The sequence below is a fragment of the Electrophorus electricus genome, chromosome 18 (genome assembly GCF_041902795.1).
Source record: "Electrophorus electricus isolate QZ-2024a chromosome 18, ASM4190279v1, whole genome shotgun sequence".
Taxonomy (NCBI): domain Eukaryota; kingdom Metazoa; phylum Chordata; class Actinopteri; order Gymnotiformes; family Gymnotidae; genus Electrophorus; species Electrophorus electricus.
The window spans coordinates 11,518,793-11,546,489 of NC_137514.1; the positions used below are offsets into that span (position 1 = coordinate 11,518,793).

At 43.8% G+C, this 27,697-nt stretch overlaps 1 protein-coding gene across 3 annotated transcripts in view; it reads left to right on the forward strand.

The window, feature by feature from the left end:
• The window catches only part of cfap58 (cilia and flagella associated protein 58), an 86,042-nt gene that overhangs the window by 12,114 nt on the left and 46,231 nt on the right, over positions 1-27,697 (forward strand). For all 3 annotated transcript variants that reach the window (XM_027010172.3, XM_081701596.1, XM_081701595.1), the window contains exons 8-12: positions 7,282-7,364; positions 7,873-8,064; positions 11,810-11,971; positions 13,690-13,836; positions 26,544-26,684. In XM_027010172.3, the coding sequence (XP_026865973.2) occupies positions 7,282-7,364; positions 7,873-8,064; positions 11,810-11,971; positions 13,690-13,836; positions 26,544-26,684 (725 nt within the window). The remainder of the gene's footprint in view (positions 1-7,281; positions 7,365-7,872; positions 8,065-11,809; positions 11,972-13,689; positions 13,837-26,543; positions 26,685-27,697) is intronic.

Below are 27,697 nucleotides of genomic sequence, written 5' to 3' on the forward strand. Positions count from 1 at the left end.
AAGCCCTGGCTAGAGTGGAACTGATGACAGTTTTCTTTAAAAAAGCGCATATTTAAGTGCTAAGTGACTCAGCGTAGAGGTGAGTCTTTAGTTCTTCGTTTGAAGACAGCCAGGGACTCCAGAAGCAAATGCCATATCTAGAATCAACTAAGAATCCAAACCTGAATTAAAACTGACATTTTCACCCGTAAATTAAATCTGACCTGAACTTCACAGTCATCCTGTCTCTCCGGATTCAGCGAGCTGGAAGGAAAACACCAAAAATGGTCTCACCTTCCAATTACCCACAGGCCTGCGACTTGCCCGCTGCCCCGTGATAACACAACCCTTTTTCGCCCGTGGCGGTAGAAGAGGTCTCGGAGACTGCCCCTTTTGCACAACACAGTTGTTGCAAAGTATAGTCTGTTCAAAAAATGGATATTTACACATAGACGTGGCCACCCCCTTGGCCCTGGGACAGTTGTGGGACACTTCTGAGACAGTTGTGGGACAGTGTCTCCGCGCTGAAGAACTGCCCACAGAAGTGCTGGTGCTTTATGTTGAACGGCTATGAATTTGTTGCAGCATCGTTCGGTCTGTGTGTATCATGCTCGTCTGCTGCGGTGTAAACAGCATGCTGCCGTAGCCTGTGCAACCATAGTGATGACGTCGCATTTGCTATGAACGGCCGAAAGAAAAACCTGACTCCGAAGACGCTAACTTTAACCGTTCAAAAGTTCAAAAGTCAACTTTTGCTGTTGAGAATGACAACTGTTGAGAATGAGGAGACTACAGTACATCTACAGGTACAGATGATGCTATTGAACTACTGCATGTTTAACATGAACTTCAGTATCTGAATATGACTCGGCCTACCCTTTGATATCATACAGTGCAGTGTGTAAATATTTAGCCAGTGGAACCGTTGTTTTTTCATTCCACAGCCCAACACAGTGGATATAAAATGAAACAGTGAGTATGAGATTAAAAAGCATCTTCACAGGGTATTTACAGGTATGTTGGTTGAACAATAACAGCAGTCCTTGTATAGAGTCAGTTCAGTGGACCACGAATGACTGGAAAAATGTCTTCTAAATAAACGAGTCATGCTTAGTAGCTGGAAGGAAATCCCCCGCAATCTGTGACCGTCTGCAGGGTGCAAACCTGCATCTGCATCATCCGACGTGGGGTATCTTTCCTGGCAGCGCTCCGCCGGACTCGTACCGTGGCCGTTTTTGCTTCCAACTGCCGTCGGGGCCTTTTTGCCCTCAGTCCTGCCTTCAGTAAGCCCGCAGCATGCTGAAGGCGCGTAAGGCGTAGCCAACCACTCAGCCAGTCTGGAGGTCTTCATGCGTTGGCCCTTAGAAAAACTGCCATTGCTCGAGTATTACAGGTCGTTGTCCAGCCGGCAGGTGTAGCGGCGTCCACCGGGATTTGAGGCCGGAGTTTGGTTTGGGGGCATCCGAGGCGCTAAGCTGCTTCCACAAACTGCTTCCTGCCGCCGCTGCTGTCAGTGGGCACATCACCAATAATGATGATTCCTACAATCTACACATGGCCACGCGCCTTCGCGGATGAGGTCATATGAGCCAGAACTTTTATGAGCCAGAACCCTCACATTTTCCCACTTCTTTCCCTCTGGTGCAGGCTCTTTTTTTTCTTCTTTTTTGCGTAGCAACCCCCCCCCCCCTTTTTTTTTTCTGTCTTTGAGTCTTACCTGTGGTTTTCGTCATGCTGGAAGGTTCTCGCCATTGTGGAAGCCTTGGACACATCTGTGCCTGCATGGGAGGCTCAATCTGTTCGATTATGGCAGCTTTGTGATCAGCACCCTATATGTGATATTGTGACCATACCAACCGACCCTAATAGCAAACGTCATATCTAGAATTAACTTGAGTGCGATGTTTCACACAGAGAAATATTGATAAAAAAATATTGATTAAAAAAAAGAAAAAAAAGAGCAGAGCTAGAGATCAAAAACAGGGAAAGGAAAGTGGGGCCGGAAAACTGAACTGGCTGGAGTCACAAAACCAGGATAAGGGAGCGACTAACAGAAGCTTAATAGCTCGTCAGGGGTTGAGAGACTTTGCAAAAGCTGCGATTGGTGCACGGGGCTTTAAACATGTGCTGATGGGCCCTGATGAGATGCAGGTGAGGACCAGGCAAGGGGCAGGTGAGGGGCAGGCGAGGGGCAGGCGAGGGGCAGGCGAGGGGCAGGCGGGGGGCAGGGTGGGGGCAGGCGAGGGGCAGGGTGGGGGCAGGGTGGGGGCAGGCGAGGGGCAGGCGAGGGGCAGGGTGGGGGCAGGTGAGGGGCAGGGTGGGGGCAGGGTGGGGGCAGGTGAGGGGCAGGGTGGGGGACCGGAGGCCAGTGACACCGAACATGGAAGGGAGGACGAAGGATTGACTTGAAGAATCCACCCGGTAGTTCACTTCACAGTCACGACGTTCATTTCAAATGTGCCGGAGTACCGAGCAAAAAAAAACCCCCAAAAAACCCTTAAAAAAACGACAAACACTGTGTGACCCTCTAACTTAGTTACCGCATGACCTACACGATGTTCAAATCAAAAGGAGTTTATTAATTCAGATGGCAACTCCACGGCAACTGAGCTGGGGAGGCACCAGTTAGATTAAAGACACTGTCATGGCCTTTTATGTGGTGAACTCGCTAATAAAGTAAATAAATAAATAAATAAATAAATAATCATGTGAGTCGTTGTTGGATAAAAAAGACAGAAAGAAGCATTCACCAAAAGGAGAAGGGTCTTGGGGTATACTTTGCAAAGATGGATTTCTTTGTTAGGTTGCAGTAGTTTAAAAATGCTAAAGATGTTGTGTTTTCTACTTCAGTCAAATTCAGTTTAGATTTTTCAGTATGGCTCATCATAATTATTTTCTTAGAATTATTTAATAAGCCAGGTCATTTAAAACATGGAAGAATAAATAAAAGGAATAGACTGGACCACCAGAAGCTAAATGTTTTTTCCATCCTATTGGTCAAACTTCACTTTTTGCTTGCGTTCTCCATCTTACTGAGGATCTTGATGTATGTGATATCTCTGTGCTCTTTTTGGAGATGTGCATCCAGATTCTGCCCAGCCTGTTGTCTTGGCTGCTTGACTGGGGAAAAAACAAAATCATCTGACCAATTGTCTCAGATTGTTTTCTGAATGATCTCTGCGCAGTATATTTTTGTGTTTATTTATTGTTAGGCGGAGTGCTGTTCATCTCAGCCTTGCTCCCGATTGGTTGCCGTGGGCTGACGATGTTTTACCCAGTGATAGATGAAGTCGAAGCCTTGTTCTCGTCTTAATCAGGGTTTCCACGGTGATGGATGTTGTCATCTTAATCAGGGCTGCCATGGTGATTGATGAGATGAGCTGTGACAGGCCCGGGTCAATAATCTGACTGGCCGAGGAGAGGAGGAAGGGGCGAGGCAGTCCGCAGAAAGACCCCCGAATGGCCATTCACATGACAGCGGCAGGTCCAGAGCGATAGCCTGCTTGTTCCACTCACATAATGATGGCTTAGCGCTCCACTCAACTCTGTCTTTCAGACAAGCATCGGTCTCTATTTATCTTACCTCTCCCTTCCACTCTATCACTCACACTCCCAGATTCAATCGCTCTTTCCCTCAGTATCATTGTCTTTGCCTCGCAATTCAATTTCAGTTCAACAAGCTTTATTCGCGTGGCCATATTAATTTACAGCATTGCCAAAGCAATAGTAAAACGACATGAATGAACCTTTACCATATTAAGGAAAATAAGAACTCGATGTTAAGAGTAATTAACATGAATAGAACTGTAATTATCATTTAAATACATGCCAAGGTGAGAAAATTAAAGAAGTGAAAAAATATAATAAATAAATCAGTACATAAAGGAGTCTACAAAAAGGGCAGTGCAGTCTCTCTCTCTCTCTGTCTCCCCTGTGTGTGTGTGAGTGTGTGTGTGTGTGAGTGTGTGTGAGTGTGTGTGTGTGTGAGTGTGTGTGTGTGTGTGTGTGTGTGTATGTGTGTGTGTGTGAGTGTGTGTGTGTGTGTGTGTGTGTGTGTGTGTGTGTGTGTGTGTGTGTGTGTGTGTGTGTGTGTGTGTTTTGGGCTGTATCATTTCAAATTTTGAAAAGTGAATTTCGCATATTTGGTGAAATATTTTACATTCGGTCAGAAAACGCAACGCCGCCTCTACAATGTCAATATTGCACTGCTGGTAGAGTTTCTGCTCTCTGGGCAGCCATGATTTCTTAGAGTGGCCAGGCTGTTTTCATTGAGTCTGTACTTTGTCAGCGTGGCTCTGTGTTTAATATCATCCACTCTTAGCAGGTATTCTCCTGCTGTGCATTTTTTAATGCAGCGCTATCTGGTCGTTTTCGGGCCAGACAGAACTGCATTTTGCTTTGTGCTTCTGGTTTTATGTTCCAGTGGGTGTTGTAGTTTTGTTTCTGAAGTGTTATAATTCGGTTTGGTCTGATTGTATTTCAGACTGGTCCTGATGTGTATCAGTGTTTGTTAATGAACTGTTAATGAGTGTCAAGGCCAGCTGTGTGAGAGGATTCTTTTCTCTGCTTAGCTCTTGTATTGCAGGCCTTATAGTGGTATTAGTTGGGGTCACTATTTTTAAATGTATAGTGGCAGTTGGCTTAAAGGAGCTCTGCAGGTAGTATTTGTTGTTTTCCTGTGCATACTATTACAAAATTCAGTGAGCATAATTTCAGCTGGCCGCTTATTCTATTGGTCAGAATCTCTCTACTATACAGTTTCAAGTTTCAAGTTTCACGTTTGGTTTATTCGTCACATACATAGTCATACACAGTATAACTCGCAGTGAAATGGTGGAGAGTGCTCTGTCCAAACTGAGGAAAAGAAAACAGGGGTGCATAGAGAAATATAGATATTCTCTATATGTGAAATATATATATGCAAGATAAATATATATATTCTATGTATGTATGTATGTACAGCAGTATTTCAGCAGTACAGCAGTATTTCAGCAGTATTTCAGCCAAATTTGAATTGGTATTTGAATGTTTACTTGATTTTTAATTGCATAGACTGCCCTGCATGCATTCTCTCTCCAGTTTCCAGTTTCCAGTTGAACTAATCTTCAGTCCTAAAAAAATATATAGTCTGTACAGGTTTGTAATGCGAAGCATGATGTGTTTCTTTGAGATCTGGTCCTTTTTTGGACATTTGTTTTGACATTTTTCAGGTTTCCTACCAGGCCCAGGTGTGGCAGAACTGCTCCAGCAGGTCCTGGGGCAGCAGAACTTGGTCCTCTGCAAAATGCTGAAATTTGAATTCCGAGTCCAATAGAGTGATACCGGGTGTTGTGGAGCGTTCTGAAATGGTGGCCAATTTATTGGTATAGACTCTGAATAATGTCATTCTTAAACTGAAGCCTTGGGTTACTCCACGCTTCTGAAAAAAAGACAAAAAAAAGAATTTTTTTTTTGTTGTTGTTGTTGCTAATCTTTACACTGCCCCTATTATTTAGGTACATAGATTTAATAATGTCATATCCTGTACCTCATACACCACTTTCAAAAACAGACTCTTGAAAGTGTTTTTGAAGTCTATGAAACATGCAAATACTTTGTTTTTGTTTTGATTAATCTGTAAGGATGTGTCAGGTCTAAATATGGTCTAATGTGTGGTGATTTGGTATGAATACAGTCTTTTACTCAAGAGACAAGAAAAAAGGAAGTCTGTAAGTCTCAAAGTAATAATATAACAGAGCACCTTCCCCAGATTACTGCTCACACAGATCCTGGGTAGTTATTGGAGTTGGATTTATCTCCACTTTTGAAAATGGCTGTTATAAGACCTTGACTCAAGATGTCAGAGAAGTGTCCCACACAAAGTATACCACACTCAAAGCAGTCTGAGAATGGTCAATTGGATTTTTTTTACATGTCGTTTAGATTATTTTCAGATGGCATCAGGCACACTTGTATTTTTAGGTTTTAAATTTCTGCTCACAGATGAATCCAGGGGATTCTGGAAGTTGTAATATATTCAATTTCTTCAAGTATTGTGTTGGAGGGTAATTGATTGTTAAGTAATTTAATCAGCAGTGTCTAATCTATATGTCACTGTTTTAGATTTATTAAGTGTTCGAGTGTTACCAAAAACTATTTATATTTATGGACTCGAGCTAGTTGGGCATGTATTATGCTTAACTTTCTGAGTCAAACACCTTAACATCTCGGGGTTTTTCTCAGTTTGTTCATTGTTTTAGTTGACATATTTCATATCACATATGACTGTTTTCTGGACATCTTCTGTGCTGTTTTGAGCTCATCTCTATAACTTTCTGACATTGTACAACTTACTGGGCTGTGTGGTGTGTGCAGTTTCTGTCCTTTTAATTCTCTTCTCTCTCTCTCTCTCTCTCTCTCTCTCTCTCTCTCTCTCTCTCTCTCTCTCTCTCTGTCTCGTACTGTCTTCTTCATCTGTCTCTACCTCCAGTCTGTTCAGTGCATGCTTAATTCTCGTGGCTCCACCTCCAAAGAAGATCGATAGTGAGATAACAGTAATAACGAAGCTAATGAAAGCAGTGAAAGCTAAGGCAGTGGCAGTAGCCGATCCCAGCCGTAACTGTAGGGTTTTAAACCGCACGTACGCATCAAAGTATTCAGTAAGAAGGCTTAACTGGACGTAACCGGGCGGTGACTGGGCTGGTCATCGGCAGCTGGTGTTCAGAGCAAGGCGTGGAGTTCTCAGCTGGCCCTCGGGCTGTGTCACACTGAAGTGTCTCCAAGTGGTAGCTGTGCTGCGTTGGTCTTTTCTTGCTCATTTTCTCGTTACCAGTGGGGAATTTTTGGCATTCAATTTGATTTTTCCCCCCCAAAACAGTAATCTGCAGGGATCGCAAGTTTTTTTCTCAAGGAGAAAGTGTACCCCAAGCCTCACAATTTATTTCTGTTTTGCCTTTTTTTTTTTTTTACTTTTTGGTATCCCACTGATAACTTTTTGGTTAGACTAATTGGTTAGACTGTGGACGTCGTGCCAGTAGCCCCAGTCTGCTCTTATGGTTCATAGTTTGCATTGGGTTATTTAGTACTCTCTCTCTCTCTCTCTATGTCAGTCTCGCTCTCACTTGCTTATAGTCAGGAAAATAAATAGGCATTCTGAGTTGTGTAATTATTTTTACATTGGCCTCTCAAGCACTTACACGAGAATCTTCTGAAAACAGCCTTATTAACTAAACCTTTTCAGAAGAATTCACAACCTTCAGCACTGCGTTCCAGCTGGGGTTGGGGGATGCTGTCAAACCCGCTTATTTTGTTTGTTTTCTTCAGAAATGGAGACAGCAAAAAATCAGGCAGAAAAGGACAAAAAGAAGATAGAGGAACTGGTCAAGGAGAAGGACGTCCTCAATAAGGTGCGCCTACATGTCTAAGAGGCGATGCGTCACTCCCCTGGGGAAGTCCTGTGGAAGTCTCCGAATGTGAAAAGAACGGAGGAGAGTGGGAGGGAGGGTGGTTACCACGAACTGTGCATGTTAGCAGATGGTCTTTTGTCCTAAAAGAGTGCCAAGCATTTCTAATAAATAAATGTTTCTATTACAGTGTGGGGTGTACACTCTTACAGTGTACTTGTCAGAGTTCAATATCAGTATTCCTCATCTATATAAAAGTACCCATTAGTGTAAAACATATCTGATTTATAGTCAAATAACCAAATAAATAGGCAAACATGTTTGTTTTATTGCTGCTTGTTGATTGTTGTTTTTTTTCCACTTTCCATGCATGGGCAATGCATTCTGTTGGAATCACTCATGAAAAGTGTTTACAAGTTAGCATCTGAGCCGTAGTGTAAATATTGAACGCATTTTTGCGTGTGCGTACATGTGAACACGCATGCGTGTGTGTGTGTGGTCGCTCATTCAGAACATGATCAAGGCGGCTAGCGCCACCGAGAAGCAGCTGGACCTGGCCAAGCTCCATGAGCAGACCAAGAAGTCGCTGGACCAGGAGGTCCTCACGTACAAGGCCGAGGCACAGAAGCAGCGCAAGATCATCCTGCAGCTGGAGAAGGAGCGGGACAAATACATCAACGAGGCCAGCACGCTCACACAGAAGGTACCGCCACGCATACGTGTCAGATCTAACAAAGCCAGACTAAAAAAGTTGAGTTTTAAATTGCCTCAAAATTCAATAGGTAATATAATAACTGAATAGGTAGTAATATATTCAAATTGTAGTCTAAAATTAAAATATATGTAAAAGTTAAATAAACACAAACTTCATAAATTAAAATGAGTGAGTCCCAAAAGTATACCTTTCAAAACAATGACAAATATAGTAAAAAAAAAAGAAAAGTATTTTAATTGTCAATTTTAATTTTAAACTATTAACTTATTTTAGAGGTTTTCAATAAGAATGAGTATACTTTCAGCATGTTGTATATTTCACGTCAGTCATATGCTTAAAGTAATCTGGCTTGGTGTAGCTTGATGGTATCTGCCTGACCCAGGCCAGCCATCTTCCGCTACCATGGCTGCCGCACATGCATAACGTCCTGGTAAAGAAAGACAACCGTATTATCCAGTGGGAGCATTCCATATCTGTTTCTAATACTTGACAGTCTTGATATTTTATTTAGGTTTCTGGTGGGAAAACATAATGGCATAATAACTAAAATATTGCCTCCTTTATTGGCAATAACTTCAGCCAAGCGCTTTCCGTAGTGACCGATCGGTCCTGCGCAGCAGTGGGCGGAGGTTGATGTGTTGTTCTGCACAAACTTTTCCAGCTCATGTACAACTTTGGGACGGTCTTGCTTGAATTGAGTGATTCACATCCAGCCAGCGCAACTGGAGGTCAGGAAGTCCATGTCTTCTGTTTGGCTCTGTTTTATTCCTGCTTTTTAATTAATTAATTTTTTTTGCCGTGCTACATGACTCAACAGCTTTTAAGTTCTGGACCAAAGAAAGAAGCCCTGACATTCTGCTGGAGAATTTACTCATGCAGCTTGGAATTCATTGGTCTTTCAGTGACAGCAAGCCATCCACGCCACTGTATTTCCTCCAGTCTGTTTCAGGGCTAACATGATGCTTTTGGTGTTGGTGGGTATGCAGTGTTTCATAACAGTGTTTTCAAATATACGTTTACGCGTGTCAAAGATCTACCTTTGCTTCATAGATAATTCTGAAAATCACACAGAAACGCACACAATGCTTGAGCAAGTGAATTCCCACCTGTGTCTTTTCCTAACCCTTGCTGGCAGGGAGGTGTTCAGTGCAGTTCAGGCATGAGGGAATGATGACAGCGTTATGTGGACTCGCATTCTCTTACACCAACTGCACGAAGGCCGTGCAAGCTGCATAATGAAAGGGGCCCGGGCACAAGTTATTTGTTGTTAAACCCTTTATGAAATGCCTGCTCGGAAAGCCTTGCTGTAACAGATTCTGGTAGCATTATATAGTTCTAACGACTGAAAGTAAGAAAGTTATTAACGGTTAAAAAAGAGCACATAACTCGTCCTGTCTGCTCAGTGTGTCTCTGTGTAAATCTGCAGATAATGTTTTACCAGTTGCTTTCATGGGAGTGTTTTTTTTTTTTTAAACTTATTTTAACTTTTAACTGTACAGTCACAGCCTATATTATTACCATTAAACAGGAGAGATCTAATTACAGCAGTGTATGTGCATTCTGACTGTTGCGTTTCAATCTGCTTTAATTCCACTTAAGTCATCTTCTGCGCTGCTTTGTTGCCAGATTGATTCCTTCATTCATTTATTGTGAAGGGTCGTTCTCACAAATCCAATTACCTTCACTTCGGCTTCTTCTGTTTTCTGAATCATCACTGCCCCATGGATAATTGCGAAGACATGACATCATAAAGACATGACATCGCCTGCATTATGCAAGATCTTGGCACTGACAGTAAACAAACTCGTGCTACAGTTCTACAGTTTCTTTTCTTTATTCAGCATTCAGCATTCAGTTCTCCTTTATTCAGTGTTCCATTTTTGAACTCGTGCTTTTCTACAGTTTCTGTTCTTTATTCAGCATTCAGCATTCAGTTCTCCTTTATTCAGTGTTCCATTTTTGTTGGTACCGACAGTGGTCCTTCTCAGGGAGCTCCCCCACCTTGATGACTTGCTAATTCCCCGTGAAAGCACCCATTGGAGAGCAGAGAGAAATGTTTGTAAGCGTTTGTAAAATCATTTATCTGAGCCAGTGACTCAGACGCCACCCACAGTTCCACCTCTCTCCTCTGAATTGAGCTTTTGAGGGTGCTAGAAATATTTTCCACTGCCTGAAAAGAATGGAGAACAGATGGCGTCACAGGCACCGCTGATGGTCGATAAATCAGTAAACCTCTCATACATGCAAGCTACATTCATGTGGACTTTATCATTTAGTAATCGTTCTTACGTTTATTGTGGAGCGTTGTGGGAGCTACCGTGTCAGTTGCTAAGCATTTGCACGCTTTATCCCTTTTTGTAGCTATTTCAGTCAGTAAGAACTGGGAGCAGGTAGATGCAACGCGACGCGTTCGACTCAGCTGATCTCACTCTTGTAAGCCTGAAGCCCTGCTAGTTTCATTTGACATCAGGAACTGTAGCACTGAAGGCACGCACGTTCATTTAAGGCTAAACTAGACCAAACATGCTGGTTCCAGATCAACTTAAAAGAGCAAGTCCTGGTCAGAGTGGGGAATTGATACTGGATGGAGATCAGTAGCGGGGAGGCTAAATGACGATAATTCTTTGATTTGTGGAGCATCAAGCACATCTGAAGGGTAATAATATGTAATAATGGCCATTATTCAGTTGGGATTTAGACACTCGACTGTCCCCAGACACAGCTGGGAAATATTAAGCATTGATTTTTCGTTGGCTGTCCTCAGGCTCGCACACACACACACAAACACACACACTCACAAACTCCATCCAGTATTCATGTCTGTATTAATTTTATTATTTTACAGTATGTGTTCAAGAACCTTAGAGCCTTGAGTCACTTTAGTTGCTAAATAGCTTGGGGGCCTAACATTAAACACCATTACTGATAGCTATTGGACTAGTGGTTCTCACAGTTCTGTACAACTGGAATCCTGCTCACTTTTTGTAATAGTTGTTGCTCTTCCCTAATTTGTGCTCATAATGTTTAACTGATTTATCTTTAAAAACAGATCAATATTTGCCAATTGCAGCTTTAAACCACAGATCGTTTATGCATAGTTAACCGGCAAGATTTGCACAGGATTTGTGACCCCGCCTAGGTTGAATTTGTATTGTAATGTAGATTGTTTTAGACATCAATTACAGTTATTTCAGCTACAACTATACATGGACACAGACTTCCAAAAATACTACTAAAAGCTATTAAATTACTCTTATATTACAAAAGTATAATCCTTACAGATTTGATTATTCTTGAATTGCACCCAACTCTCCTTAAGTGCCCTATCTGTACAAATCCATGCAATGCTGTTCTTGGCTGGCTTTTAAACAAAATGTGCATTGATGAAACAAGTGCAGGAAGGGGTCCGCACAGAGGGTGGCGCGGGTGGGGGGACATCCAGCTGATGCTTCAATCAGGCTCCATAGAGACAGTACAGATCCCATGCTGTGGAGCGAATGGGTGGGCTCTTTTGAATTTACCCATCACCGTGACACAAAATCGACCCGGTTAGGATAGCGTTGCTCTCCTGGTGATACATGATGGGGTCAGAGAGAGGAAAAAAGAAGTGTAGAAACATCAAAAAATTAAAGTAAACAGAAAGAATAATGATTGGGAAAAGAGAGTCACACTTCGAGTACACGGCGAGAGTCCGTTTCAGAGTGAGATCCAGTCTGGTTCTGTCTCCTACCAGGTCTTGGTGCATATGGAGGAAATCAAAGCGCAGGAGATGCAGATCTTTGAGTACAAGAAGAAGATCGCTGAGGCTGAGACCAGGTTCAAGCAGCAGCTGAACCACTTTGAGGATGTCATGTCCGACCGCAACCGCTACAGCCAGAACCTGATCGAAGCTCAGGTATACTCTTATAAACCTGTGTGTGTGTGTGTTTGTGTGTGTGTGTGTGTGTGTGTGTCGTCGGCTCACCCTCTTACCCACTTACCTTGTATGTGGAATAGATATAAGACAAGGACAGGGCATTGATTGGGACTAGTACATTTTCTTGTCATTGTTTTTGTAAGCTAATGACCGCAGCTCCCACTTGCCGCCTCAGTTGGGGGTGTGGCGGTTTAGTGGTTGGGGTGGGGTGGGGGGGGATCATTGTGCAAGGTGCGAGTGTTTATTTGTGCCGATTGGGATGTTTGCTTTATGTGACATCACAATCTTGCAGCAAATACAAACAGCTTGTACTATCAAATGTTCTCTGTTCTCCGTAAAACAGGAAGTATGCTGGGACGACAGACAATTCCCATCTCGCAGTTCCTTGCCTGGTAGATACAAGGACAGGTCATATTTATGTGGACTCGTGAGGGAAATTCGCGTCCGCTTGGCTCTCATTTGCGATCTGCCGGTGGCCTTCAGCTCGATTCCGCATGATATGAACGGAAATTGGATTCAAGTCAGACTCCTCCTGCAGGCATGGTCTTATGAAGCTTCCGCTGACTCCAGGACTAAGCTTGATCTGCACACAATATGGGCATGTTATAGGCCTGCGAACGAAAGGAGAGCCCACTTGCGAATCAGAGGCAGAAAAAGAAAGACTAGGCCAACTAGGTTCTAAAGCGCAAACTTTGCCGTTGCGGTAACGTTCACCCGCAAATGAGCGACCCGGCGCGGTCCGCGTCAGCAGCACGCGGCTCGCTGGACTGCTGGCGCTTTTGAAAGCGCTCGGGAAGAGGCGGCGGAGGCGGCGTGCCGGGTTTACGCTGGGGGAAGTCTCGGCTCCGCCGCCTCCGCCTTTTCAAAGGACAGCCTTCACATTTTGTATTCCTTTTCCTCCTCTTCCACACTTATTTCATCATACCTGAATCTTCCGAGTGTCAGAGACCCCCCCCCCCCCCGCCCGACCTCACCCCACCAACAACACCCCCCCCCCACACCTCCCTCGGCTCGCAACTGGCCCGGATGCCTCCTGTCTGAAGTCTGACCTTGCGGGTTGCTCCTGCTTGTGCAGGAGTCCTTGCGCACGAGTGCAGGCCCGGACTCACTGCGGATGTTCGGGCTGATGGCTCTCTTTGAGCACGCCGGTCGTTTTAGAGCATTTACGTCTAAGATTTATTACCTTACACCTTATCTGTTTTCGTTCAATGAGAGAGGAAGTGTGCGCATGTGCCTTTTTTTTGTACTTGTGTGTGTGTGCTTCCTTATCTCGGTGCGTGTGTTTGCCTGTGTGCGCGTGCATGGATCCATCCATGCCTTCCCAGCTTTGCGTGTGAGCTGTTGTTCGGGTGAACCCAGCCTTTGCGAGTATCTGTTTGGATGTGTGTGCGTGTGCATGAGCCGACGTGTTCGTCTGTTTACATCCGCGCTCTAGGTTTGTGAAGGTCTCTATCTGATCATCTCTCTCGCTCCCTATCACTTTACAGTAATTGGTATAGCGTAGCGGGCAACAGTGCCTGTCCTCTGGAGAGCCTGGATCTATCTGCAATACTATACCAATAAGAGCTTGTGCAAGACGCCTCTGTAACGACTGAAACTGTAAGCTGCTCCGGATAAACAGGCAAATGTAACGTTCCTCTCTCTCTCTCTCTCTCTCTCTCTCTCTCGTCTGCCTCCCCATGCGGTCCTGCTCGCAGCACGAGATCACAGAGCTGAAGCGCAAGCTGCAGATCATGAACCACCAGATCGACCAGCTCAAAGAGGAGATCGGCAGCAAGGAGGCGGCGTTGATCAAAGGGCACCTGGAGTTCCAGCACACAGAGAGAGAGAAGGTGGCACTTAAGGTGCGCGCTCCTCCCTAACCCCCGCTATCACCCCTACAGCTCCCATAGCCATCTATCACTACTGATCGATACCTGTCTGCCCCACACCTGCTCTTTTATTCCGCCACATCTCACTCCCTGCCTCCAGACATCTGTCGCATCTCCTGCGCCTCCGTCTCCTTTGGCCAGATGTTCTTCCTTCCCGACAAAGCGCCGCTCTTTTATTCCACAGAGCGCGCTAGCCGCTGTCACATCGGCAAGGAGTCCCGCGTGGCCCTCTGACTCGATTTCATACGGGTCTCGTTCAAGCCATCGGGGCGCTCCCCTACCACATGCGTTCTTACGGGAGCGGCTTAGCGTTAAGTGAAATTACGTTCTCGTTTTATCTCCCCAGCTTCCCAATTCCCACATTTTCCGTGCCTACACGTTAAGATGGATTTGTTTATCTTTTCCAAACTTAAAAAAAGGGCAGATATTAGCAGCCGGGTAATATATGGTCTAGTTTAGTTGTCAGCTTCTGCGTTTGCCACAACACAATTAAATCAACAGAATAATTTCCATTCATCAGCTCTGGATCCAGTTTTCTTAATTTGTCCATAATTACTTTTAATATCTCTTTATCAAATAAAGCAAGTTGAACTCTCAAAGTAGCAAACTTTTAAAATCACTTTTGCAAAGGGGTGATATTGGAGTGTTCATTAAAAAAAAAAACAAAACAACCTCAATGTGGCAGCTGGAATATGGAGGACAAGATACATGTATGGGAGTCCTTTCACATTCAGCAGCTAACATGGATGAATACGAACAATGAATACGCATGCCCCACTGTCCATGTCCCCCATGTTCGTCCCTCCCAGTCATTATGCACGGTTTCAATCATTCATGCCCTTGTCCGAGCTACTGATGGACTGCTGAATGAGAAAGGGAACAATGGCAGTCAGTCACAGTGAAGGTGACCAGTGTACTAACTCCGGCTTCAGGCACATGTCGATATTATTAGTCTCTGTTATACTGTGTAGTAATATCATTCTCTATAATATTCTCTTATGGCTCCTTTTATCGACAGAATTAACAAGCCGGTCTACGGTTAATGGAACTGTAGGTGTAGCTATAGAAGGCCTCTGTCTGGTTTGCTCAGTGGGTTGAGAATGGTGTAAATCCATTGTACATCAGATTATATAGGATTTTCCCAATGCCTTTAAAGGATTAAGTTAAAAAGACCTCCCATACATCTCCATCCTACTTACGTTCTAGAATAATAATAACAACAACCATAATAATAATGATACTTTTGTCCATAAATTCAAATTTTCAAATAATGACTTAAAACAAGAGTAGAAATGTTACTTATAGTCTCCGTACAGGCCAGTAGTCTTGTGTAGAGGAGGCTCTCAGCCTTGGTTTGAGGTTTGCAGTGCAGCTGCTGCATGGTGAGCAAGCTGACAGAATGGAGACGGTGGGTTTGCACGTATGGCTCGGCAAGGCCATGAAAGTGAGCAGAGGTCATGGCCTGCTCTGCTGGCGTGAGGCCTCCGAAATGAATAAGGGTACAAACTGAGGCTTGATTGGCTTCAAAAGTGCAGTTAGGTTTGAATGAGAACACAAGCAGCACAGTCCTGCACACACAGGAGCGTTATATAATTCTGAAGGCAAACCAGAAAAGAGGGCATTTCAGTAATTTACCCCAGACGTGAGGGAGCGCAGCAGTCTGTTAGCATCAGGCAATGATATAGCCTGGCAATACTGCAAAGAAACTGTGATATAGATACACATGTCATTTAACGGTCAACTATGACTCCAGGGTGAGTCGGTAGTCGGTTTAGTTAAAAACAAACTTTCGATTTTCGAGAAGTTCATTTTCAAAAAGTTTTGTTGCATAATGATCTAATTTTTTGGAGGCAGTGGTAATAATAATGGAGGTGGAAGTCAAGTTCTACTTTGTACCGGCGTGAATTTGGGCTTTATCTTCACCTCAGTAATCACCCAAACCGTATTTCCTAATTATCTTGCCAGATGCTGAGAAATACAGTTCTTAGAGTGGGGTTTATTACATACTGTAAGAACAACCCCAGATTGGACAGAATGGTAGAACAGTGCCAAGCCTCTGTTCCATCCAATTTGGTGGAAGACCATGTGAAAGGCAGCACTAAGAATGTTAATAGCATCTGAGTCAGCTGATATAAGGCCATTCATAACTCTTATTATGGCAGTTTTAGTGCTGTTCCCACCTCTGACACCAGACTGAAATGGCTCAAATAATGGAATAAAAGACGGCTTTGCAATTGAGCAGAAACAACTCATTTTAGAAATTTAGCCGGAAATGGTAGGTTTCAAATTGGCAAGTAATTAGGCAGATTATCTGCATCACGTCCTGACGTTCTGGTTATAATGACTGGTTATAATTTAGTGGAAGCAAGCGTGTGCTAATGGGACTAACAGACAACAGTTCGTTAGAATAGGTGTGGACCTCAACCCAAGACCTTCTCACAGACCTTAGTGCTGCACCTGCTGTGCTGCAAGAAAGAAAGCAGCACCCGCAAACGTTTGAGTAGTTTATTACTGTTTCAGTCTTCCAGAGACCAAACATGACAAAATTGGTAATCCATATTCAAAAAAGAATCCAAACCCCCCCCTCCCCAAAACCAAGGGCTAAGCGATAGCTCGAAAACCATGAAGTCAGATAACAAGAACACAGAAACACAGAAATCAGGAACAGGGAAGACAGCGCTCAGAGACTCATTATGGCAAAGCGCTTTGCACAGACGGCAGGGACGGAGGGGTATAAATACATAAAGGCAGATGAGCTGAGCACATCCCGCTGAGGACAGCAAAGGCCAGGATCAACGTAACGAGCAGGGCGTGAACAACAGAGGGGCCCAGAGAGACAGGAGCACTTGGAGGGACTCGGGAAACAAACAAAACAGAAAGAGAGGACACTAGAGGAAAATGTGAGACTCGCATTACATTGGTAAGGCTAGAAAGGTAGTAGAGGGGAGACAGACGGAAAGAGTCTCTTTCTCAAAGTCTGTATAATTTGCGGACAACACAAGGTAGTTATGCTAATTGCCTGGCATGTGTTATTACATGGATCATCTTGCCTGATAGACAAAATCAGTTTTACTGGGTGAGAAAAAGGTGCAGAGCGTGTAGAGACATTATTCTTCTCTATTACATCAATGAAATAATTCAGAAATGTGTTACTCTGCTCACTGGAAGAATTGACTGGGCGGTTAACAGGTTTAAGTAGTTTGTTACATTTACATTATATTTAATGTAAGCAGTTTGTTAATTGTGATAAATAACCTTGTAGCATTTCCAGAACTGCCAGTGATGATTTCCTGCAACATGACACTTTGGCAACTGCTCTGGCATTGGTATATTACACCTTATGCTCTTCATACATTTGTCTACGAACATGTCCTGTGAAAATTACCCATACAGTGGAGAGAAACCTTTCAAAGAAAACAAAATGACATCTAACAAAGATGAATATGATCTCATGATTGTAATTTGTTTTTTAAGAATTTGCGTGACCCAGCTTGTATGAGCACTTATGAATACGTAAGATTAGTTGCGATTTGGGCTTTCATGTTTATACATTCTCTTTATTCATAAGAAATCAAATGACATGCAGAATTATAATGAGTAGAATTACTAACCATATAATGAAAAGGTCCTAATATGAAGCCTGGTGTCCCATTTTAGAGAGGGCCTTATCCCTGTTAGCGCCAGGTGTTTAAGCACCGGCTCTCTGTTTTAATAAATAACACCCAGGCCGCATAGCACCAGCAGATATTCAACGTGTGGCAGAACAGAACGAATATAGCAAACAACGTAAATGACCATTTTAGCAGAAGTACCAATTAACAGAAAGAACTAAAAATGACAGTAAAACGCAGGTCTCTCGGGTAGATGTGAAAAGGTCAGCAGGCCCCGGGCCAAAACACCCAGGCCAAACTCGGCTGCGCAGCCCGGTCCGCACGTAAGAAAGCGGCGTGACTAAATGAAGTCTTCAACTGATTCCACCGGTGGAGAATCTTTGACTGCGGTGGGCCTGCATGCCCTCAGCCGAGGAGCCAGAGAGACTTTGTGGATTTCAGCTTGGTAGTATAATTTGTATGTCCGCCAGGTTCCGTTGTAGACATGCTACCATGCTTTTTCTCATTTTGTCTTGTTCATCAGTTGAGTTGTGGCTCAAGCTTAACCATCTCCAAATTTCAGTAATGTCAGACCGGAGTTAATGTAGCAGAGCAGAGCGAAATTTTGAGAGGTTTTTTTTTGTCGTTGTTTTTTTTTTAAATTTAGATTATTATTCATTGAACCTTCAGTGTGTTTCCAAATCTCATGGCCGACAAGCCGATTCTCAAACGGAGAGGAAATCGAAATGGAAGTTGGTGTATTGCGCAAAACCATTTCCCTTAAAGTGTAAAACCTGATCTTCAACCAGCCATGGCCAATATCCAGCCAGGGACCAGCCAAGTAGCCAGAGCAGATGGGTGTGGACAAAGTACCGGAAGGTTCTTCTGCTCAGACGTAGGCCTGCTGTTCACAGGTAAATGGCTTGACCATGGGGGTGTACGCAGATTCTGGAACTTGAGGACAGAAAATTCTGATGCGGTTCAGGCACCAAATAGCGTGGATTTCTCTTGGGGTATTTTTTGGCATTGTGTTGGGGTTCTGTGTTGGGATTAATATAGTTTCTCTGAATTTGGTTATCTAGCTGTGCACTGTTTCTGATAACTTTTGACAGTATTTACTAAACAGGTGCATCCGTAGATGCCCTAGTTTCTGTGGGTTTAAAAAAAAAAAAGCCCACAGTATCCTAATTAGAACTTATTTGTAGTGTGATAAGATGGGCACCCCTCCTCTCGAAAGGCGTTCTGGTGGGCGGCTGGCCGGGGCAAACAGTTCCCACAGCATGCCTCAGGAGCTAGTGTCTGTCACCTGCTCTGCTTCCAGGAAGTGCACTCACCCTTATCACCTTACCTTTGAACCGTGAACTGAACAGGAAGGCAACCTGGGGCGAACCAGAGGCACGTGCGAATGGGTGGCCGGTGGGAGAGGGCCAGAGCGTCGTCGTAATTTAACACAGGGCTTAGCCGAACCTGCTTTTCTTTCAGAACCAGCTTCGACAAAGGCCAACTATGTATCAAACCTAGAATTGATGTTCAGTGATAGTCGGTTATTTTCCTTGCCGCGTTGTTTTTTTTTTCTTCGTGCCTTAGCCCATAAGGTGCACACCCTCATCCAGTTTTAATCATAATTGTTATGGGATACAGCACAGTTCCGATGTTGCTTTGATAATTGAATCAGTTCCACCGCAATCAAAAAAGCATTATCGGCGGCAGCTTCTGCATCTGATTGGGCGCCGTTGTCAATAACGCCACCAAAAAAACCTCCCACCACAAAAACAAACTAAAACCAAGTCAGAAAACGACTCGGAAAAGTTATTAACTGCGCTTGACATGTGGCACACAATAAAATCTGCTGGATTAATTACTGGTGCGCATCATTACGACTGCAGGCTCACCACATAAAGCCTCGTTAGGCCATTCTCGTCACAGAAAATCTGGTGTGGTGTGGGGGGGGGGTGGGTGTTCTTTTTTATTACCTTTAACGACTCTGGCAAGTGTAAATTTGGACACTTCTTGATGGTAACAGAGAGGAAGTGGAAAAGGCAGCGGGCGATCGGGGAGCGGAACGTGGGAGAGGACAAACAAAGTTCTTTCATGTTATTCTGAGATGATGCAGAAAGCAAATGAATAGCAAACGCACTGTGCCGTTATGCAACCTGCAGTACCTCCACCCCCACCCCCTTATATTCTTTAGTTACAGACTAGTCACTCCTCCCCCACCTCTCTCTCTCTCTCTCTCTCTCTCTCTCTCTCTCTCTCTCTCTGGCTCTTTTCTCCTTCTCTCTCCATCCCTCACTTTGTCTCATGCGTTCCTCCTTTTTGAAAGTACGCCTTGCCTGTTTTCCTTTTTATGCCTTCAGATCAACTTTCTACTGAAAATCCGCTGCCACAAGAACGTTAGAGTTTTGGTTTTCCCAGCACGGACAGAGATGTAATTTAGCCTGATTTATCAGGTTAGCCGATGCTCACAGATGCTATAAAATGAATAGTGACAGTCGCATAGGTCCTACTGTATGTATATGGATCTGTGTGAAAATAGCATATACAGACCACAGTGTTGGTTCTAACAAGTTTGTGTTATGTCTTAAACATCATTATAAGCTCTACAAGATTGAAGGGGGAGGGGGAATAATTATAATGAAGAAATATGAAAACATTTTTGGATTGTCAGACAGCATGTGTTCAAACTTGTTTAATCTGTCGCTGCTGTCTTTGTCACCATTGTGTGCTCTTGAGCAAATCTAAGCTTTTCGCAATTGGAAGCCTTTCAGCTCATCTCCATTTTTCACACGGACTAAAAAAGACACCAAAAGAATAACCCTCACAGTCCTCAAGGCCGAGGGTGGTGAGACATTCATTATTTCCATACAGACTCTGCGGCCATCGAAGGCATGTTTTAACAGAAAAGCCAGTATGTAAGGCAACGTCATTCGGCCATTTACTCATCAAATCACAGTTCATCCGATCTAGTGTTATTAGGGCCTGTCACTGTAGTTGGCCTCATGGGCACGGTCATGATTGGTGAATGGCGGAAGGGAAAGCTGAACAGTGGGAGATAAATTCCCAGGACATAAATCGCGGTCGAATTCAAGTCATTATCCGTGGATGTTTTGTACGTCTCGAGTCGCTATAAATGATTCGTGATCCTGAGCTACATTTTTTTTTTTTTTTTTAGCCAGGAAGATGTCAGTTCCTGTGTCGTCCATGTGACATTATGCTATTAAAAGGACATCAGTGGAAAAACAAGAAAAATGTAATTTGCTGTCATCAGAGTGTGAATGTCTTGTGTATAACTCTTGGCTTCAGAAGGCCTCAATTGTGCAGGATCAACATTAAAGCAAGGCAATTCTCCACCCCCACAACTACTGTCCCATTAATTTGTCCGCTATGGCCTTCCAGCCTCTCTTAGTGTTTAGCTATTGCCGGGGCATTACACCTCTGACAGGAAGTCAATATGCACCTTCGGTAAATGGTGACAAATCTGGGTCCATTTGCGTTAGCACAGGAGCTCTGTCATATCCGCCTGTCTCAGGACCCCTCTCCTCCTTCCAATTTCCTGTCCTTTCAGCACATATCATTATCTGAGTTGTTTAAACCGCCCCAACAAGCCATTTTGCCAAACTTCGGTGCCTCGGTCTATATTCGGGATTTCTACAGGAAGTCTGGCCCAAAGATCGTGCACCAGGGTTCCGTGCCAGTAGCTTCATTTCCCAAGAAGGATCTTTGTCTTCATTTGCTGAAGACTTGTCGAGCTGAATGAGCAAAGAAAAACAAAATTGCAGTGCTCTCGGTACAAAGTTTTTCTACACCATAATGTGTTCCATATGTCACGTGTATCGTGTATTGTGTTGTGTGTACAGCTGGGGTACGCAATGTGCATACGATGTCTTGTAGGCTTATAGAACAGTTACAACAGGACTAGTAATGCAAGAGTCAATAAAATTGTTAGGGAGTGCGTATGAAGGAGTTACAATGCTCAGCAGGCCTGCATAGATGACTGATGGGTGTTTACATGCTCCCAGCTTCCCACGGTGCTATAAACTCTTCCCTCATGCACTTTTTTCTTCTTTTAATACTTCCAGCCTGGGCAGCCTAAACTCTGTGTGTCTGCAGTAGGCTTCATGCTCGTCTGCCTGGCTGGGCCCCTAAGCCGCCCCATGATAGCTCCCAAAACAATTAGGTCACTTCATAAGAATTCATTAGCATTGTAATGAATGGACTACACGCTCCAATCACCGGGGAACATGGAGATGTATAATAGGAGTAGAGGAGCTGCCCTCAGCTGGCGTCAAGTCCATCTTATTGCTATGCGAGGAATGGCATTGATCCTTTGCGAATCTTATTACATGCTCCAACCACTGTCTCCAAAAGCTCAGCCTTGTATGAAGGAGAATGGAAGCAAGCGAAATTTGGGCTATAACACAGTATAACTGCGATGGTTGTAGTATTCAGGTGGCATTTTCCTGAAAGGTTTGGCACTTTAAAATACAGTTCGAGTCAGATGATGGAAGTTAACAGCCAAGGGAATTTGAAGAACAGGAAAATGTTTGGATAAAGCTGATTTGGCAGGTTTGAACAAGCACATAGACCCATGAGACACGTTTGGGAACACTTTGGGAACACAAAAGTTTGGGAAGTGATCTAGATTTCTACGGATCTAGAGCTGGGAGAGCAGAAATGTGTCTGGTGAGCCCCAGGACTGGGCTTAGAAGTAAGCAAACAATTATAATAACTCTTATATCATAATGGCATCTGATCTGAAGCCATAAAAACAATTATTTTAAACTAAACAAATGGTTTAAATAGTCAAAGTCATTGATGGAAAAAAACTACGTGAACCTTAAGAAAATTATAATATACTTGGCGCCATAAAAAACACTTAAATTTTGGTCACCTGTCCTTTTATAACATAATTCTGTTCAAGTGCAATATGACCTTATCAAAGGAGATTCGATTTTAGATTTGAGGGCTTTGGCAAAAATGTTCATTGGAAAGGGTTACATATTACTTTCTAAAAAAACTTGGGCTCTAAGGCAGATAGTTTCAGAATAAAAGTGGAATCCATCAGTGTTGCTGCTCTCCTTAGGGGTCGTCTGTGCAAGGACAGGCTGGAGGTTCCTCCCACAAATAAGAAAGCGGTCCAGGGCTGCAGCAGGGATGAGCAGACATCTCTGGCACTTGATTACCCTGCATTCATAAGCCTAAAAAAAAAAAAAAACCCTGAACAAGAGTGGTGTTTAAAGGGAGATTACCGCAGAGAAATCCGCACATCTTCCTCTCTCTCTCTTTCTCTCTCTCTCTCTCTGAAAAGGTTATAACAGAAACACTTTTTAAAAAATGTAATCTTATGAATGAAAAAAAGATTTTGTTGAGCAGAGTTGTAAGTTACCATTATTGGGTTTCATGTTGGTTTAAGATCGCACATTGATGATGCAAGCATTAACGATGCTGCAGCAAGCCGTGAGTCCGAGAGAGCATAACTGTCCCCCGTTCCTTTCTGTCACAGTCATGAACACCTGCTAGGTCTCACATACTCAACTTGGCAGCTAGCGTTCTCCTCCTGATAAGCTCAGCTGTCCAGTAATTTCTGGTTATTTATTTGTCTCACAGAAAAAGCACAGTTACGTGTCGACAAACACCTTCCTCGGCATGCTAATGGCTTTATAGTCACTAGGCCACATGGGCAGACTAATGAATACACCACAAAAATTGACAAATGTGATTCTGCCACACACTTGTTTGTTGCCACACACGGTGTTTGTTTGAGGATGTGTGTAGTGGTTTATTGACAGCATACAATTGCAAACAGTTCAATTATGGCTCTACATTCCAAAATCTTACAAGGAAAGAGGAACAAATGAGCTCAAACTAAATGATTTCTTAAATTAGAGGCTTTTTTCTAACAGTACCTGGAGGGCTCCCGAGGAACAAGTTGGATCTGTGAACCACAAAACTTATCAATATCAGTTAGCAGTTCATTTCAAACATTGCAAGAGATGATGATTTGTGGACTATATGTGAAAGTAACAAATTTTAGTATTAGGTCAAAAAAGAAAATATCTGCACTTTGATATTACATACTCTGCAAAATAATGGTCGACCGATTAATCGGCCTAATAAATATCGTTTATCATTGGCATCGGCTGGTGTCATGTGAGTTGTTTTTTTTTTTCCAAAGTGCAAATCTGCTTAAACAGAGACAATGCAGGCATCAGTCATTGTGTGCCCTGATCTCTAAATCTCATAATCGGCATCAATCGCTGAAAAACCTTTATTGGTCGACCACTACTGCAGAAATGCTCTTCAAGCAAAATATCCCTGTACCCCCAGTATGGAAACATTGACTTGGTTCTTCTGCCTGTCTGTTAAACTCCTCATTGCTATCACAAACGCACTTTGGCTGTAGGGTGAACTACATCTCAGTGGGGTAGGAGGAAAGCTCTGATGTGTGAAAAAGCATTCCTCTATGTCTCTTTCTGGTAAATCTCTGCATGGATATCCACTCCCACCTTTTTTAACCAAATCATCAAGGAAGGCTAATAGCTGAGCATCAGAAGTCAAAGTATATGGAATTGATGTGAAATGAGTGTTAAGATAATCACAGAAAAGGGACCGTTTGTCTTTTGTACCAGTCTAAACAAAAGAGATGTTATCTACATACCTATACCAGACCATATTAATGCTATAAATAAAGAAATGAATGAATGAATGAATCCTTTTGGATTTCGCACATCATGCACTTGTTGTTTTGTGATTTGGATGGTTGTCCGTTCATTTGACGTTGTCAGCTGTTCAGTGGAACCATGACGAAAAGATGCAGCAGCTGGCCTGACGTGACGCGGACGGAGCTCGCGCTGGCCCTCGCCCTCAGCCCGATCGAGACGAAGGCCGTCCCTTAAAGCGCATTCTAGAGCTCCGTGCACTCAACTGCTGATGAGAAGAGGCTCTCGCATACTCTCAATATAACCTGGACATATGCAGCATTAAAAATAGAACACTTGAGTTTTAGAAACAACACTTGACCTTCGCAATTGTTGAGAATATGTTCAAGTACGCGTTTCTGAAAACAAAACAAAACTGGCATCGCATATCTGGGCGGAAACTGGAACGCACAGGCCCAAAGAACATGAGAAAATTGTCGTGCATTAGGACATGCATAATTGTTGCCCTCATGTCAAGCATTAAAGATTAAAATAATCCTGTTGTTGCATAGGTGACTAGCATTGAGTGGGTGGTAGGGACAAGCTACAGAAATAAGGAGAAGGTACTTCAGATCAATTATGTACAATTATTTGTCTGCTACAGCCTTTCTCAAGGACGAAATACATGTATGTTTAAGGTTTTTACCAGAAAAGTTAAAATGAGCATTGATGCTTGCATTAACAACAAAGAATTTATGGTTCGCTCAGCATTAGTTATCACTATCTAACACTGGTTTCTTAACTACACCAGTATAAATTATATAGCAAAAGTACTATTGTCATGGTGATATTGTAATGCTAATGTTTTAGTGGAGAGGAGGGCTTGTTTGTTTACAGTTTACAGAACTGTGATTCATGGCATCTGACTGTGCTCTAAAACTCAAAGGTCTGAGTAATGCAGCATGACAGAGGTCCAAAATACAGGGAAAAAAAATCACCGGCAACTCGAACAGAAGAAATACTGTGTATTAGAATGACTGTATTTTTAGAGTCAAGGTCTCTGACCTTAGTCCTACTGAAATAATAAGATCAGAAACAAGCTGTTCAAACAAGACATTCTCAAAATATACATGAACTGAACCAGTTTAGTGTAAAAGAAAAAGGCTAAAATACCATAACAACTGTGCAGGACTGATCAGCAATTAGAGAAAACATGTTGTTATTGTCAGTAAAAGAGGTTCCGTTTATTGTAAAATATACATCACATTTTAAAAATATTTTTAAAAATATTTGTACAGTACATTTATGGCACTTTAAATTATGTGTGTGTCTTTTGACATGTTTTATGACTTGAATAGCAGATGAATATCAGATCATATTGTGGGAGTCGTTTGTGCAGACCTCCAGATAGTTGTAAAGACATCACAAACGTTTTCACACAACTATAAGAGAATTGTGTCAGAATTGCGAAAAACAGAGGACAGACACTTTGATTTAGCCGTCCCTGATGGACTGTCCGTACAATCCCAGGGGTTGGCGTGAGCGCGGTTAAATAGTTTAGCCCAGGTTAATTGTCGCGCCGGGTCTGTCGGAGCAGCGATTGTCTGTTGCGTCAGTCTGTCCTCACAAAGGTGTATCTTCGGAGGCGGCCAGCGCGGGGTGGGGGGGCGTACCAGCAGCATGCGTGTCACGCAGGGCCCTATTGTGCTCGCACTTGATTCGGCTGAAATGTCATCGTGAGCCCGGTGGCAGGGAGGCAAGGGGAGCTCTCCAGGAGGGAGGCCAGATGGAGTGCACCTGACCTGGCTACTGATGAGGAGCTCTGGCCTTTCGGCTGCGGTCCTTCTAACAATGGCCCGCAGCTGCTCACACCTTTTTTCTCCGAGTCCAGCCCTGTCCGTCTGCCACGTTGTCTGTTGTTCTGTCTGCCTCCCTCCCTCTGTCCTCCGTGTGCCTGCTCTTTCTTCTTCTTCTTCTTCTTCTACTTTTTCTTCTTTGTTAAGTGGATGGAAAACAAAGGTCGGTGAAGTGGGACAGGCAGGGCACGGGGGGGGGGTGGACGCTGGTATCAAACAAAGCCTAAAGCGCTAACTCCTCCCTTCATCCCTTTACTTTTCCCTTCTTTCTCTCCTATTGTTTCGTTTGCCCTTTTTCTTGGCTGCCAGGAATGTCAGCCTCACTGCAATTGCCTTTGGCATCCTATAAACCAAAGATAAAGAGAAACTGAAAGAATCTAAAGGGGGAGAGAGAGAGAGAGAGAGAGAGAGAGAGAGAGAGAGAGTGTGCGAGCTGGGAAATTGTTGCTTTGTAAATGCTTTGCCCCACGCAATCACTACCACCACCAATACACACACACACACACACACACACACACACACACACACACACACACACACACACACACACACACACAGATCTTGATAGACCTGTCCCCTTCTTGTGCGCCTTTTAGGCTGAGCTTCAAAAGATGAAGCAGGAGGCCCAGGAAATCAAGCGGGTCAGAAACGATCAGGAGGTCGAGGAACGCAAGCTGCTGAAGATCATAGCGGATACCGACGCTGAGAAAACACTTCTGGAGAAAGAGCTGGATCAGGTGAGGCAGAAGTTGTGTGTGTGTGTGTGTGTGTGTGTAGAGGGTTTCCTTGAACAGCCACCCCTTTGCCCTGCTGTCAGGATGAGAGAGACCTGATCCTGGGTGGGTTCCAAAGTCATTAGAAATGGAGTCTATCTGTGAGAGCCACAAACCGCTGCTTCCCTCTTGTCAGGGAGATGCGTGCCTGCCCTGAGGTCGCCTCCCCATCAAAGGGAGGAAGAGAAAGAGAGGCTACGAAACAACCGCCACTTTGAAAGGCAGTTCCCGGAGTCAGACGTTAGAAGTTAATGGCACAAAGGGTTCGAACTGCGCTCGAACATTGGGACACCGAGTCAAGCCTGACACGCTTTAATCGACTCAGGTGTAACAGAGAAGTTTGGCCGCCGTGCCAGTGAGATTGTTCCAAATACGAGCCCTGGAGCGGCAAAAAATCCATTACGAACGCACACACCCGATCACCGCCAGGCTCTTGCTGCTTCTTATATCTTAAAAAGTGGTTTCGTAATGGGCTATGACAAAGTCAAAGTTAGCAGAGTTGAAGAGTGCTGATGTAGGTTTTTTGATAAAGGTCACCCGGGGGCCACCCGCACCCTGAGGGGGCGATCTACGACGGCTCGTGCTGACTCCGTCACCCCGCCCGGCCCCTTTCTCCCGCGGGCTCGCCGTTGCTCCGTGTGTGCTCTCGGAGATTTTAATCAGACCCTGGCCTTATTTGGCCTTCATTTAAAACATCTCATGAGGGTTTAAACTGGAGAAAAGAGCAAAGGGGCTCCTCCGCGCAGGCAGCAGTTCGCTTAACTACATTATGCATATAAAGGGGAAGACGCACACATTTTGATTGGATATTCTGATTTTCGATTCGATTCTGATTGGACCGCGCGTTCTGGGGACGATCAGCAAACGGGTTTGCAGGGAGGACAGGTGCATATAATAAGGGACACATAATAAGTATCGTGTTACGTAATGAGCGAGGCGCCGTCAGACGGATCGTGCTCGCTTTGTTTCAGTGTTTA